At 44.8% G+C, this 15,141-nt stretch overlaps 2 protein-coding genes across 4 annotated transcripts in view; one reads left to right on the top strand and one right to left on the bottom strand.

Moving 5' to 3' along the window:
• JAM3 (junctional adhesion molecule 3) overlaps positions 1–10,030 on the top strand; it is a 32,294-nt gene extending 22,264 nt beyond the window's left edge. The window contains exons 2-10 of one of the 2 annotated variants that reach the window (XR_012584090.1): positions 2,290–2,355; positions 3,242–3,355; positions 4,215–4,367; positions 4,613–4,815; positions 5,152–5,251; positions 5,587–5,716; positions 6,773–6,827; positions 7,472–8,243; positions 8,826–10,030. Coding sequence is in view for 1 of the 2 variants with exons in the window: in XM_074561349.1 (XP_074417450.1) it covers positions 2,290–2,355; positions 3,242–3,355; positions 4,215–4,367; positions 4,613–4,815; positions 5,152–5,251; positions 5,587–5,716; positions 6,773–6,827; positions 7,472–7,507 (857 nt within the window). In the remaining variant the exon portion in view is untranslated. Of the gene's footprint in view, positions 1–2,289; positions 2,356–3,241; positions 3,356–4,214; positions 4,368–4,612; positions 4,816–5,151; positions 5,252–5,586; positions 5,717–6,772; positions 6,828–7,471 lie in introns of both variants that reach the window. The other variant, XM_074561349.1, reaches the window with a different exon arrangement.
• A 1,042-nt stretch (positions 10,031–11,072) lies between these two features.
• Positions 11,073–15,141, bottom strand: part of NCAPD3 (non-SMC condensin II complex subunit D3) — a 28,454-nt gene continuing 24,385 nt past the window's right edge. Inside the window, exons 32-35 of one of the 2 annotated variants that reach the window (XM_074561352.1) lie at positions 14,982–15,059; positions 12,034–12,108; positions 11,878–11,938; positions 11,073–11,792 (exon numbers count right to left, since the gene is read on the bottom strand). In XM_074561352.1, coding sequence (XP_074417453.1) covers positions 11,681–11,792; positions 11,878–11,938; positions 12,034–12,108; positions 14,982–15,059 — 326 coding nt within the window. In that variant the 3' untranslated portion in view covers positions 11,073–11,680. Of the gene's footprint in view, positions 11,793–11,877; positions 11,954–12,033; positions 12,109–14,981; positions 15,060–15,141 lie in introns of both variants that reach the window. The other variant, XM_074561351.1, reaches the window with a different exon arrangement.

Below are 15,141 nucleotides of genomic sequence, written 5' to 3' on the forward strand. Positions count from 1 at the left end.
AAAATGTGTCCAAAGATTTCAAAAGCATTGTCCCAAGATTGTTTCTTGTCTCCTGGTGACTGGCCACTTCTAATGCTCTGGATCAGTGAAATCTGTTTACGTAAATGGGGCAGGAAAGCAGGGATCACAACCCCAGGCAGAACACCTGAGAGGATCAAAGGATGAACAGAGGGGAAGGAACGTGTCGAGTTACCTTTTGTCAAGGGGTTAGGTCCGGAAGCACAAGACCTGATGAAAATGGGCCCTGCTTCATAGTGGACTTCAACAAAGCAGGACCCGAGCACCTGCTTCGACCTGCCAAGAGCCAGCTCTGAAAATGGCATTCTCCCGGCTGTCCGCAGTGAAGCACAAGCGGATTGAAAGCAAAGTGCTCCCTGCACTGCCCTGTTACTCATTTCAGCTCCGATACACAAGACTTCTCCCAAATAGCTACATTACAGTCCAGAGCACTGTCATCTTAGTTCAATATTGGATTTCTCCCAGACGCTGCGTGAATGTCTCCAAGTGCAGAAGGGGGAGGGCTGGAAAGGTCCTGCTAAGAGCAGTTTTGGCTGGGCCAACTATTAGTTTGCATCAGCCGGTGGCTTTTATGTGAGTAACAATTATTTTGTACACAAAAGCAGCTTCTAAATCTTGCCAAACTTCAGCTCTCCCCAGTGGTCTTGGGGCTATAAGCACCGAGAGCCAAGGCACTGAGGAAAGCGTCAGCATTTAACAAACAATGAGGGATAAGAATCAACAGGGAACATTTCAAAAATGCTGAAAGGATTTTAGGTGTTCCAGGCCCTCGAGCTTTCAGTGGGAGGGACTTCGCAGCTCCTGGGTATTTCTCAGCCTGCTGCCTTGCTGTTACGCCGTCTCACCCACTCCACCAGAGGAATTTTGACCCTGCATTGTCAGATTCTTTCTGTACAAACCTTTCCACCCTGAAGGCCAGCACACAGGAATTTCCAACTGTCCTGCCATGATGCTGAAGATCCTTTCTTTCTCCACATCTCCTTTCAAGCTGCCTTTTCTGCTTTCTATTCAGGTTGGTTACGACTTTTTTGCTCAGAGTAAGACAGTCTTAACCTTTAGATGCATCTCTTCTCCAGTCCCTGAGGTACTGGTCTCCATCGTCTTTACCTTGCTGTTTGATCGAATGCCCAGGGAAGTCACGGGCATCCTCTCCTAGATTTCAACAAACTTCCGATAGGGTTCGTAACAGCAGTGCTGCATGTGGGGCCATGGCATACCCCTGTACCTGATTATCTGGCACCGATTATAGTACGTGTCCTCCTCCGGTAAGACGGGGCTTTGGAGCAGCCTGTGTTTGGTGAATGCCATATTCTCCATAGTCTGACCGAGAGGTGATGGGCTTTGCAACAGCCGCAACACCCGGTTCCAAAACATCCTCCCTGATGAAGGCATGGCTTGCCTCTGCCGTCTGGTTCGCTTTCTTCCTGCTGCGCCATGCTGGAAACTGCCGGCTTGTTTCCTTCTCCCTCCGGAGAGCTGTTTGTGAGTGTGGGTATCCAGTAGCGCGTGAATGTTGTTGGTACCTGTTCTGGTGAAATGCACAGCAGAAAGGACACGGAAAGCAGATTTTTCAAAAGGAAATAATACGCGCAAAGGGAAAATGACTATATTAATTGGAAACATTTTAGTGCTCAGAGCAGGGACAATAAAGGGAAATAGCTTGTGGTATACAGATGCCTTGCAGCATTGCATGATTGAGCTTTTGTCCCAGTGTCAGTCTGGCTGGGACACTACCCAAAGAGCTCAACTCCTCTGTTTTCTCCTGAATTGCAGTTCTTTCATGATTTACTACCTTGCATTTTACATTACCACGCTGAGTCTTAAAATACTTGAAGATGTACAGCATATGTTAGCACATTTCATCTTCTAGGGACTGACCGGAACTCTTGAGGTTTCTCTGCTTCCTGTCTTTTCCTGATCAAATTAATTTGCAAAATAATAGTGTAACTCTGGCATTAGCAGAATAAGAGTTCTTTTACCACCTAAATAAGCACAAGGCACAAGGAAATGGCTTGTGCTGGCACTGGTTTTGTGCCATTATGTTAATCCTCTTTAATTGCTACTTCTAACAATTATATTTTCCTGTATTTACACCACAACTCCTAAATAAACTTCGGCCTGCTGGAGCGGCATTAGTAGCCAGGAATAGGTTTTATCTAGGGAAGTTAGTCCTTGTAGCTGGCTGAGAAGATTTCTCAGCAGGCAGCGTGTTTCTAGCTGGGTGACTTATGAGCTGTGCTATTTCTTATTACCTTCTGTTTGTTTTTCCAGGCTGCAGACTCTTGGCTGTGGAACTGACATCCAGCAACACCAAGCCCGTGGTGCAGGAATTCCAGAGTGAGTGCTGCGGGGGCCCGCTGGCTGCCCGACACCGTGGCTCCACTGCCCTCTGCCTGGGGATTTGCATCAGTCCAAACAATGGAGAAAAACTTTACTTATTGCTCATGGTATCTGGTTTCTTGGGGGAGACAGGGCTACCGAGAGCCTCAGATCCAGGAAAGTGCTTAAGAATATGTCTGTATCTCTCCCTGTTTAGCAAAGCACTTGATTGAAATGGTTTATTGAAGTCCCCTGCAAGCCATTGGCATTGCAAAGTGTCTGCCTAAGTGCTTTTTTGAACTGGATCCCAAAAGGAGGAAAGGCAGTCGCCTTGCAGTTAATATACTGAAAAGGGGGTAGGGAAATTTATATTTTATCTTGGCCCTACTACAGACATCCAGCGCGATACTGAGTAAGCCACCTCTCAACCCTGCTGCGGTGCCCTCTTCTGTAGAGGAGATGGAGATGACAGTGCCTACTTCAAAGGGGAGTGGGTTTGCTGAATTTATCCCCAGGCAGCGTGGTCCTCAGTACATTACCAGACACCAGCCGGGGAGATTCTGCATCCCTGACTCACGCTGTAGGCTCTGATTAGCAACAAGACAGTGCTGTGGACTCACCCTGTCATAAGGTCTTGTTTGCCATAAGTTAGAGCCTGTAGAGAACAGTGTGTTCATTTCTCTCCGTAGTTGATATCTGTTCGGCTATTATTTTTGCTGGCCAAAGTCCATCTTCCCCAACAGCTCCTGGAACCCAGCAGTGTTTCTGTTTGTGAGGCAGATGAAAGAGAAGGCTTTGCTTTGTGGGCAGCATCTCCTCATAAAACACTGTGCAAGACTGCCTTAAGCAGAGAAAAATACAGCTGCTTCCTATTAATCTGTATTTCCTTTATTTCTCCTGGTAGGTGTTGAGCTGTCCTGCATCATTAAATCCACCGTAACACCAGACCCCAGAATTGAATGGAAGAAAATCCGAGATGGCGAAACCTCTTATGTATTTTTTGACAATAAAATGCAGGGTATGAAGACTCATTGTTCTTAGACTTCCAAAACAGCCTCGGAAACAATACAACTGAGAACAAACAAGTCTGTAACAGGCAGGACCTCTGGCTGTCTTGCTGCTTTCTTCTGGAGCTAGAGTTCAGCAGTCACAGTGCGAGATGGAGAGCGAGCAGGATGTTCTTTGCTCTCTGCTCTCATTATTGACAGTTCACAGTAGGGAGCCACAAAGAGCTGGAGTGAGATCCTGTGTAGGAGATACTTCTTGGGTGAGAAAGCAAAGGCTATAGCTTCCCTCCTCCAGCACGTGGTGGTCCTCGCATGGTCTCTGGGTGTCTGAGCTCTCAGGACCAGACACTGACCCCTCCTGTCTTTCCATGTGACATCTGAGGGCTCTCAGATGGGATCTCTGTCTTGAGCTGTCAGTGCTCGCTGCTGAGGCAGCACCGTGATTTGCAGCATCCTGGGAGGATCTGATCAGAAGCAAACTCTTCGGATTGATGGTGGCTCAAGCACAGGACTGCTCGTAGGGCTTGACTCCATCTGGCACTACTCCAGCACTTTAGATGGGACCAACGGCCACATCCAAATGAATCTTCCAAAGGGGACAAGCCCTGAGGCTGTCTTGGAAGTCCAATTTTGCCACAGTTTTTGAGATTTGGGGTGGTGCTTTCCAGTTCATCCTGTTACATGGCTAGCAGCATTGGTTTCCTTTGTGGTCACTGGCGAAAGGAAGGCTCGTAACTTTCAAGCGCCAAGTTCATTTTAGGTGGTTCTCTTGACTCCGGAATGAGTCCAAGTTCAACCACTTAATTCAGATGCCTAAAATTATTCTTTGTGACTACGCTTAATTTTTTTTTTCTCTTTCCTCTGTATCAGGAGACTTTGCGACTCGTGCAGAAATTCTGAGCCGGACATCGCTGGTGATTAAAAACACCACCCGGATGGACACTGCCACATACCGCTGCGAAGTGGCAGCACCTTCTGATACTAAAACCATAGATGAGATTAACATCCAGCTCACAGTTCAAGGTACTCCTTTAAACCCAGACACCTCTGCAAGCACTGCAAGATACCTTTAAACCAGATACAGCTAACAGAAGAGGCTGTAGATCTCTCCAGAGTTGAAACAACAGCACTCTGGAAGTTGTTTAAAACCAGCTGGAAATAACACAAAGTTTTGGTACCTTTATAGCACAGCCATCTTCGAAAGCATGTCAGAAATTATTTAATTCTACTCCGCAGTGCCATTCACGTGGTTTTTGTCTTTCCCACAGTGAAACCTATGACTCCTAGATGCACTGTGCCTAAAGCTGTACCTGTTGGCAAGTCAGCTTCTCTTCACTGCCACGAGAATGAAGGTTACCCAAAGTCCACTTACAGCTGGTACCGCAACAGTGAACCTTTATCCCCAGACACGAAATCGAATGCCAAATTCCAGAATTCCTCCTACACCGTGAACCCTACCACAGGCACTCTGGTAATGCCCTTACAGACACAATCCAGACTTGTTTCGCTGGACAGGTCGTTTGTAAAAGAAAAAAGTCATTGCATGGCTTTTAAAGGAGGTCTAATTTGAGGAAGGTTGGGTGTTCTAGATCTGGGTGACTTGGGAAAGGGAAGATTAATGATGGAAGAAGATATTACCCTAGCTGTTTGGTTTTGATCACTGCCGATACCACTTGCCTTTTTAGAAAGGGGGAAAATGTCTCACAGCCCACCGTGAAGCCTGGGAGAGTTGCTTGTATGTGTTTATACCCTCACAGTGCCTTCTGCCTCTCACGTCCTGCTCCTCTCCCTTTTTTTTCCTCACCAGGTTTTCCATGCCGTGCACAAAGGTGACACAGGCCGTTACTCCTGCATAGCCACAAACGACGCCGGCTTTGCCAAGTGTGAGGAGCAGGAGATGGAAGTCTGTGAGTGGCTCTAAATTCTTTTTGTCAGTGCCGATTAATATATCGCCATAAATAAATGGTCGTCACCAGAGGGAAAGAAGGGGGACATCCTAGAGCATTAAGCCTTTCCTGGTTTCTCATAGCCCCAGACAGAAAGAAAAAAAATATCTAAGAATTCAGGGAAACATTAAAACACTCTTCAGATTCATCAGCAGTTTTAGTCTTGGAATCAGGGACTCACTAGTTCCCCATGAATTACTGGGGTTTGCTTAAAATATGTCATTTTAATATATGTAAAGCTAGAATATCGCTACTGCCTTGAAGAAATACTGGATGATGGCTTCTCTCTTTGCCAGATGACCTCAATATTGGTGGGATAATTGGTGGAGTCCTGGTGGTTCTAGCAGTCTTGGTGCTCATCACTCTTGGTATCTGCTGCGCCTACAGAAGGGGTTACTTTGCAAACAGCAAAGAGAGCGGGGAAAGGTAAGAGATGGGATTCAAAGTGTTTTATACAAGTCCCTGTGCCCACAGCAAGCATGAAGTAGTCTGAAGGGCGCCAGAAATCGGTGGCAAAAATGTATTTCAGTGCCTGACGTGGGCGTATTTCTTCCTAGTTCCCTACCGAAGACTTTGGGGGACCAGGACAATTAAATACCTACAGGTGTTTGTCCAATAGGCTATGTGCTGTTGGCATAATGAGGTCTACAATTTAATGAACAGAGCTCGCTGCACAATTAGTTTAAAGCATCAAGATATGAACAGAAAATATATGCAGAAGAGTAGGCCCTCTGCAGGAAATCTCACTAGTTGTGAGAACCTAAATTTGGGATTAAACCCAAGCATTTTAGAACGCGCATTAAAACGTTAAAACCAACATCATTAGCATGAGAAACAAGCCTTGATGTCCTTACAGAATCTGTACAAGGGATAATGTATGTAAAACCAAGATTCTCACCAGATAGATTTGTTCCATGTTAAATGTTGCTTTTCAGCAGAAGTCCCGTCTTTTTTTTTGTTTGGCTTGGTTTGTTTTTCAGAAAAAGCTCCAAATACCCTATTTAAATGCAGCTGAGGGTTGGCATACACTGGGCTTGACAGTCGTATATAAATTCTGAATTCCTGTGGGATAGCAAACAAGTGGCGCACGCACTTACAACCAAGGAAAATGCTGAAGGTATCTGGCAGTGAAGGTTTAAAATGAACTTTATGATTGCCACAGGAAGCAGTGCAGGAGGCACACAGAAAGGTAGCGCACAGGGACCGGAGCAGGAGAGCCCAGAAAAGAATCAGTTAATCTCTTTGCAGAGTCAGTCTTGTGGAAACGTACAGCAATTTTTTTACGTTGTGCTGAAGGGGATTTTAGAAAAAAATCCCAGACGTGACAAATGATGGAATAAGCACAGGTCTGTCATTGGAGCAATGGGCTGGGTTTCTCTCTGCTTTCAGCTGCTCTTCCTCATTTTCATCTTTCTCAGCACCTCCCCTCCAAAACCCTGCAGTCTTCTTGTCCCAGAAATGAGCCCTTTTCCTTTATTTCAGCTACAAGACTCCAGCGAAACCCGATGGCGTTAACTATATCCGGACAGATGATGAGGTAACAAATGATTTGCATTTAACATCTCTCTGTTTAGGAGAGGAAGGGGGTGGGCAGAGGACTACGAGCTTTTTTAGGGCCTACAGACTTTCTCTGAGTGGGCACCACTCAGAAGCAAGGATGGAGAACAGAGAGAAAACAGAAGGGTGAAGGCTGAGTCATTTCCTTAGAAATGATGAGCAGTTTAAGTTGCCTTAAGTGACTGATGCCAAGAGCTATCAGAAGCAGCTCTGCTCTGCCTCGCTTATCTTATGGCTTGACCCCCTTAGGGTGAGTTTCATTGGATTAAGTGGGCCGGCCATGATGCTTTTACGAGAGAATTTGCATTTTGGGATTTGAATAGATCACTGAGCTTAAGATCAGAAAAAGCCTCTCCCTATTAGCAGAGATACTGAAGAGGGAATGAGAAGGTCCCCTGCCATGCCTTAGTACGTGAGGAGGACAGGAGAAGGAGCGCCTGGCCAGTATGACTGGAGTCTCCCTCTCCTTACCAGCTGGAAGGGGGTGCTACCTACACCAAATGCCAGAAGTTACGCAGATCAGACCTGCCTTTCACGGGCACGTTGCAGTGCGGGGCGGCAGGGACAGAAAGGTGCCTGGAAAGCCACTAGGTCCTTCATGCATCCAGAACTGTTTTGTTGCAGGGTGACTTCAGACACAAGTCTTCATTTGTCATATAAGACGCCAAAAGAATATTGCAAACCAGCAAAAGCAAGTGTGAAAATACCTCCTCCAGGAACTCAAAGCAAGAGCAAAAGATGAATTAAGTGCGCTTGGAAGAGTTTGGAACACACAAGAACTTGATAGCTAGCTATCTGTATATCTTTTTTTTCTTTGCCAAAGTTTTAAAGTAACTCCTCACTGCCCAACTTGCGTCTCCCCTGCCTCCGGAGATACCAACAGGATCGCCTAAACCTGTCCTTGGACTAAGGAAGCATTTTAATACTTCCTGAGAGTCTGGGCTGTGGAAGTTTGTGGAATTGCCTTCTATTTGTGCTGCGGGGACACAGCCACAATGTGCAAACCAACCAGGGGAGCAGCGTTAGGTAAACGTGTAGCAGACGTTACTAGTACAAATTACTAGTAGACAAAAAGAAGTGCTGATACGGCAATAGACGGACTTCAAAGAATAAGATTTATCCGTGCAAGGGGGAGTCTTCCCCTCAGCAGCTTGTCGCCCAGGCCTGGCTGGTGACTTTTACACGTTTGTGATTGTCTTGTGCTTTAGACTCTGACTGCTCAGGTGCAGAACGGGGTATCTGAATAGCCTACAGTGACAGATAATGCAACTAATGTTCTCAGCCCTTTTGTAAACTTACTGAATCCTCGTTGCACCATTTAACAGGAAACACGGGCAGCATCAGGCCAGAAGGATTGCTTCTGTTCCCTGCTTCATAGAAAACTCACTGCACGCAGGTAACCCCTCATTCTAATCTGCACAAAGCAGGCTCGCCTCTTGCGTCTTTTGGGGTTTTAAAGAGGCTTATAGTGGAGGCAGAGAACCTAGTGCTAAGACATCCCTTTCAGGAAAATTAAAGCCAAATACTTTCACGGGCTAAGACGGCCATAAAAGGTACTGAGATATCTTCAAGCTTTTTTACCTTCTCCATTTATTTTGTAAAATCCCACATTCTAAATTTTTTGCGAAGATATATTTTGATTACTTCAGAAAAGGTAACGTTTCTATTTAAAGTGTAAATACGTGATGCCAGCAGTGTTTAAGTAATGTAGCTATTTTTTTACTTGTTAAGCTACAGAGAGGAGCTCAAATGTTGCTAAAGTATGGCACTGTCAGAGCATATCAGTATTATTGCAAAGTGTAATAAAAAACTGCAGGTGGAACAGCATCTCTTTCCTCTTAAGCTAGCTTCAGCGATTTCCTTGTCACAAGAGGTCTTACCAGACACAGAACAGAGTCACTCAGGGATAGTTTTTGTAAATTTATGGCAGGAGCTATCAACTTTTTTATATATATATAAAACTTACTTTTCTTGCCAGTGACCAACACTTTGTTTTTGTGACGTTGCAAGAAATATCCAGGGATGGCTTTTGGATTCAGTTCCAACAAGGTGACAGAGTGACTTCAACGTTTGCTACCCCTCTGCAAGTTCCCTAAAGCACTAACGCAGTGCGACAGCTACGGCAACTTTACAGTTTAAACTGCATAGCCAAGGCAACTGTTTCTGGAGTTGGGAAAGCAAAAGCTCGATACAAAAGCACTTTTGTAGTGTCAGTTGCAACTTTTTCTCTAGATGGTAAAAGAAACAAGAAAAGAAAACAAATCTAGTTCTCTTGGCTTTAGAGAGAAGAATTGGAAACACGTGTTTCCCAGAAACATACATGTTGATAGTGTTGAACAGCATTGGGTAATTTAAGACTGCAAGATGTGGATGCAACACTAGAACTGTGCTGTGGTTTAAGGATTTTTTTTTTTTAATGTAGCAGAATTTAGTGTTCTTGTACTTCCAATATGAATTGAGTTGTCTTAACTTTTCCTGTATACAGTATTTTGGATACTTGACGATTTGGACTGTCAGTGTTGTTTTTTAGTGTTGTGCATTACTCTGTTTCCTAGGGGCCTCGCTCGACATGCCATTGCTGCATTTGTTTTGCCTAAACAAAGTGTTACCGCTTCTCCTTTCGCTAATGACAGTAAAAATAAGGATGGGGCAGCAATAACCATATGTTCTCTCTGTAACTGGGACATTACCACTGCTATCTTGCAACTACATTATGGTTACCTTCTTAAGACATGCTCTCCAGCCAAGCCACACAGTTCACTGGCTGCACGCTGCCTCTAATCATTACGACAGTAGCGAGCGTAACATTCCTTTGCACCTTCTGTATATCCACTACTCCTTTTCTATGCTGCTTTTAGGATACCTATAATAAGGGAGAGAAAGAAAAGGTTTGAATCAGGGTAGCTCTGGGCGCTATGGGAGCACAATCTACTGTCTCACCATCAGCCAAAGGCAGCCTTCACGTGAAAAGCCAGCAAGATAAGAATCAAGACTTATTTTTCAGTTCTAAAATGTGACAGTGGCATCTCTAACGAGAGAAGGGGAGATGATCCCCTTGACACAGCTCATGAGATCTGATTGATGGAATTCATTGTATCATTGTGAATAATATTCAGGTTTGTACTAATGTATTACATTTAACTTTGCCAAGAATGTTTTACATAAATACCAAGCTATAAAGCATTCTTGTAGGGTTTTTTGTATGGTTTTGGTTTTGTTTTTAAACAGCCGTATTACTGGAGGCTTCTGTTTTCAGTTCAGTGAAATAAGGGAAAGTCTCTTCTGTCAGAGCACTCACTCACTTGTATTGGGCTGAAGGTTACAGAAAGTCCAAGGTACGTTGCTGTTTATCAGTTTATTCCTGGACATCTGTCTGTCCCTGGTTCTTCTCTAGAGAAGCCGAAGTAATGCTCATGGGGCTCATCTCAATACTGCTCAAGAACGAACAAAAACTAGAAAAGCACAAATTAGGAAATCGACTATTCCAATTCACCATTCAAACAGGTTAAATAACATTTTAAGGCAGGAGAGAAGGTACAGAATAAATGGATGTGGCCATAATTGACCATCGCTTAAGCCAAAGCCATTCCATACATCCCCTGTTCCCAGGTTTTGACTTTGATTTTGAGAACAAAGTTTAACCTCACTTGCAGGTTCCTCTGATCCTCAAAACTGAATAGGGAAAGTGAGGCCAAATTATAGGATACCAGTGCAGGAGGTAAGCGCCTCTGGAAGGGCTGTGGCAAAAGCACGCTCGGCCTCTTTGGTTCCACTTGTGAAGAAAAGCCTACTCCGTTTCTGTTGTTCATGCCTGAATAAGACAAACCAGCATGAATAAAACACATTCCATTTTCAAGTTTCAATGATATCTAGGGCAACAGCTCTGGAATAGAAGTTAACAACAGAAAAAACTTCTGTTAGGTTCACATGGCATCAGAGGGAGTCGGGAATGGTCGATTACACAGCACATTTACGATAAACAAGTTATCTGCGCAGAGCACAAAGCTACGTATATGACTTACCAACCTTGATTTCAGTGAGTTACTCATATCCTGCTTGTAGCCAAATAAGAGTCTATATTTAAAAGCTGCTGGGTCCAACATTAATTGAACTGAATGCCTAAGATACCAGCGACGTAGTAGAACAGACTTTGAGGCTGTGGAACTCTATAGAAAAATATAATTTCTCTGTCAGATCAAGAAGAAGGGAGAAGCTGTGGGCGGAATTAATTCTGTAACCATTTATTTTCATAAAATGTTAATAGTTGGAAATAACATAGTTCAAGAATGGAAATATTCCATATAAAAACATTAAGGCTGTTCATACACCCAGGAGAATGCACAACAAATAGGAGGTGATGTAGCGTGCAATTACCAGATTTAGGGGTGTGGCAGTGACAAGCTGGTTTACCTTTGTTCAAATTAAAGCAACTTCAGTATATAACCAAGAGGGACAATGAAGGATGGAGCGAATAAGCTCAGCCACTCACTTCCCTGCAAGCTGTGATAAATGCATTTATTGCTAAGCTTGGGGCAACATTATGCTCTTGCGTTTCCAAATGGACAAATTATACATCCTGTGAGTGAAGAGCAAGCCTCCCTTTATACTGCGGCTTTCCAGCACGCCAGCGAGCTTCGTCAACAGCAGCAGTTTATAATACATACATATGTTAATACAGGCTTTGTATGCCCATATTCTAGACAGTTTCATGTGAAAACCAAATAAGAATAGATAAGGAAGGAAGGACGTGTGCCCACAATGACTTATAATTACAAAGGAAAAGGGCAGATTTCAGGCAACACGATGTTTCTGTACAAAAGTCCAATGAAAGGATCAGTTGTCTGGTTTCAGTGGAGTTCTCCGCTGGGACCGTCTCAGAGGGACACGCTGGCTGCTTTTTTTCCTTGCTGGGGATTGTACTTTCCACTCCCGTGGCAGGGACGGGCTAGAAGAAGGAAGCAGAATGACCATTAAACACTTTACCAGTCTTTCTCACCGTGATTGCTGTTTCAGGCCTGGGTTGAACTTACGGTTTGTCTGGTGATAGCAAACAGATAACATCTCTTGGCACATCCTCGGCCTCTTTATTCTCTGCAAATAACGCATCTATTTAAAAAAAACGCCACAGATTTGATCATTTGGGGTTCCCCCCCGCCCCTCAAGTTAGAATCACAAAGATAACTTGCCTGGAGCTGAACCGGGCGTGTGCGTCAAGCTGATGTAACTGACCCCAGCACCAAAAGTCAATTCATTAATGGTCTCTGAAAGAAAAAACACACAGCATCAGCAATCAGCTTATGACATAGCCAGAGAGCAAGGCATACTGTAGGCGAACACTTGTCACAGAATACACATATCCAGTTAATTGCAAGCACATACACATCTCTCTTTTCCAGCCCAGCAGATCTCAGTGTCTCCCGTCCAGCCTCAAAACTACATGCTGAACCTGATGGGCAATCTGTGCACATCAGCTTTGTGCTCCAGATTTATGGCCTTCTTGTACGTGGAGGAAATTAATATAAATATGGGACCTTGGTCGTGTGCCTGCCTAGGTGGGAGAGCCCCACCTTCCATTGAAGCTTTGCCACCCTTGACAATACGTTAGATTCAGACCATGCTTTGCCTCCTCAAGGCAGAACTCGGAGCCCCTGGAGACTGGCACAGGACCTGAACAGCCCTTCCGTAAGGAACTGCTGGCAGCCAGAAAGGAGGAATCACTTGACAAGGAAGCTAAGTAGAATTTAGCTTGCCTGAATAGGCCATAGTTGTCAGCTGTCTCTTTCCTGTCATTTACCTCAGGAGAGATGTCACAATATTCAGATTTTACTTTATTCAACGCTCTGTTTTATGCTCATGTTTCCCAGAACCTTTCACAAGGAATTAAGGTAGAAAGCGCTTCATAGGGCAGGAGTTGGAAACTCTGCTAAAAGGACTTCTCTCTACAGACTCACTGGGTTTGCTCTTTAGCTACTTCCCCATCCTGGAAGGGAAACACTGAAGCTTTTAGTGGAAATCCAACTAAATCTACCTGCCTTAGTTGGCCTCTGCGTCTCTCAAGCCTGACCTGCAAGCATCCTGAATTTGTGCAGTCTGTGCCTTAACAAGTTACCTTGATTAATGAGAAGTTTATGTGAAAGGAAGGAAAGAAATGGTAAAGAACTGTCATCAAGTGGGGCTTCCCGTGCAGTCAAAGGTGGTATCTTCACAACGTGTGTTTATGCACCACAGCGAAGCCACACTCGCCCAGACCCACTTGGCCATTCTCAAAGTAAGGAGCAGGAGCTGAGGGGACCCAAAGACGGCAGGGAGGGAGTGACAGCCAGAACAGTTGTATAAGGTAGAGAGACAGCTGTTCTTAACTTCTCTAGTACAAAACGGTTTGCAAAGAACTGCATCTCCAATAGTTTTGGAGTGATATACCAGAGAAAGAAAGACGTTTTATTTTGATTGCCTATCAGCCTGCAAGACCCAGTGCCACCATACAGATGGCTCAGCACACGCTAACTGAAGTGATGATACCGCTCTGTACAGTTTGTCTCCCCGCTGAAGGACATAGGCTGCCTTGAAGCAAAGTAGGAATTCAGCCCTAGTACCACTGCAGATTAACGTTCTTCCTCCTTCTTCACCATATGGTGCTTAAGAGAAACAGCCATGCAAGCTTCCAGACAGAGATATGGCGCTTAAAGATTTCTGCTCTCCTAAAACCTGCCCCTGTTATTATTTTTTTTTGCACAAAGACCATTGCTTGTTGCTCAGGCAGCGAAGAGATACACTGAGGCAGACAAATCTAGCCAAACGGTGGAGCATCCAGGGAAGAGAAGGGTCAGATTTTCCAGTGGATGCACATCACTGCCCACTCGCGGATGTCAGGTATTTGCAGAGTGCTGCATCGCTGACTGCCTTAGTGGCTATGTGTCGTTTGCCCTCCCGTGTGCCTGCAGGTCGGGTGTTTGCACAGATACAGGCAGAGAGCGCAGTCGGATACCTCTGCTTCTGGCAGATCCACCCCTCCCTGCAACAATTCCCCACTGCCTAGTGAGAGATGACCTGTGGGACACCCACCTATACACCCAGCTTAACCAGAGCTCTCTCCAGAGTGCGTGAGGGTGTTCATCACGCTCACAGTTCGCACTACAACGGAGATGCCCTACAGGAGTTCAGCAGCAAATTGACGTGAAGGAAGGGAAGCTACTGCTGGAACTCGGCTCCATTCGTCATTTACTCTGACTGCCCCTTGCGCTTGCAGAAAGCTTGCAGAAGTGCTGGAGGCTGTCAGAAAGCATTCCAATACAACGTAATTTTTGAAGGTCAGGTTTTGTGAGATGGCAATTCAGCTGCAATGGACATAAGCAGAGCAGACTCTCACAATTTGTGTATTAGAGATTCCTCTCTGTGTATTTTTACTTTGATTTCCACAGCAGAGTAAAAAACCCAAATCATTCCTTCTCCAATGCTCAGTTCAGTTCTTTTTTAGGGTAGAACACACAGACACAATCAGAAATGACTGCAGGTTATTAATCCCACTTGAGCAGATCTCTGTTCTCTAGCAATTGTCACAGCTCACTAGAAGCAAGTCGTAGCTCATCTTAGATCCTTTGTTTGGACAACAGGAACCCCCTATCTTAGAGCTGAAAAGGACCAGACCTTGAGTATTTATTTCCCTCGGCAAAAGGATTCTGTAATTTAGTCTAAAAATGCTAAGCTGTGCTTCCAGAGTTAAGGACATCAAGTGTCTCAAGGCAACAGAATCTTGCACCCTGCGGGCAATGCACACTATTAAGGAACCACAACAACATGCCTCCTTGGCACCCCAGAGTTGATGAAGGAAGAAAGGGCAGTAGCTCTGTTGCTTCAGCAGCCCAAAATAAACGCTCTCCTGCACTGACTCAATACTATAGTAACATGACATTTAAATGGAGACTGTATTGGACTGTCCTTTACCGTGTACATCATTCATCTGCAACCTTCAATTTCAGAACAATTCCTATTTACTACAACCATTTAGACAAATAAATAATCTACAGCTATGAGTGACTAATATTCTCTGTTCTTTAGGGGAGCCATGCATTGCTACCTCTCTCAGAGAACGAGCGCTCAGCCCAATTTGGAAAGGGTTCCTTCGGGTTATACGTACGTTCTGGTGTGCTGATTGCGCGGCCCAACACAGAAACATTTCCTTCAGTAGACTGTTGATTCAGGCTTTGAAAGGATACTAGAAATAACAAGGAAATAATTAAGAATGGAAACGTGTTCACTCAGAGACCTCAAGGGCCTGACAATCAGGCTGTGTCAAC

Source organism: Larus michahellis, chromosome 17 (assembly GCF_964199755.1).
Source record: "Larus michahellis chromosome 17, bLarMic1.1, whole genome shotgun sequence".
NCBI classification, from domain to species: domain Eukaryota; kingdom Metazoa; phylum Chordata; class Aves; order Charadriiformes; family Laridae; genus Larus; species Larus michahellis.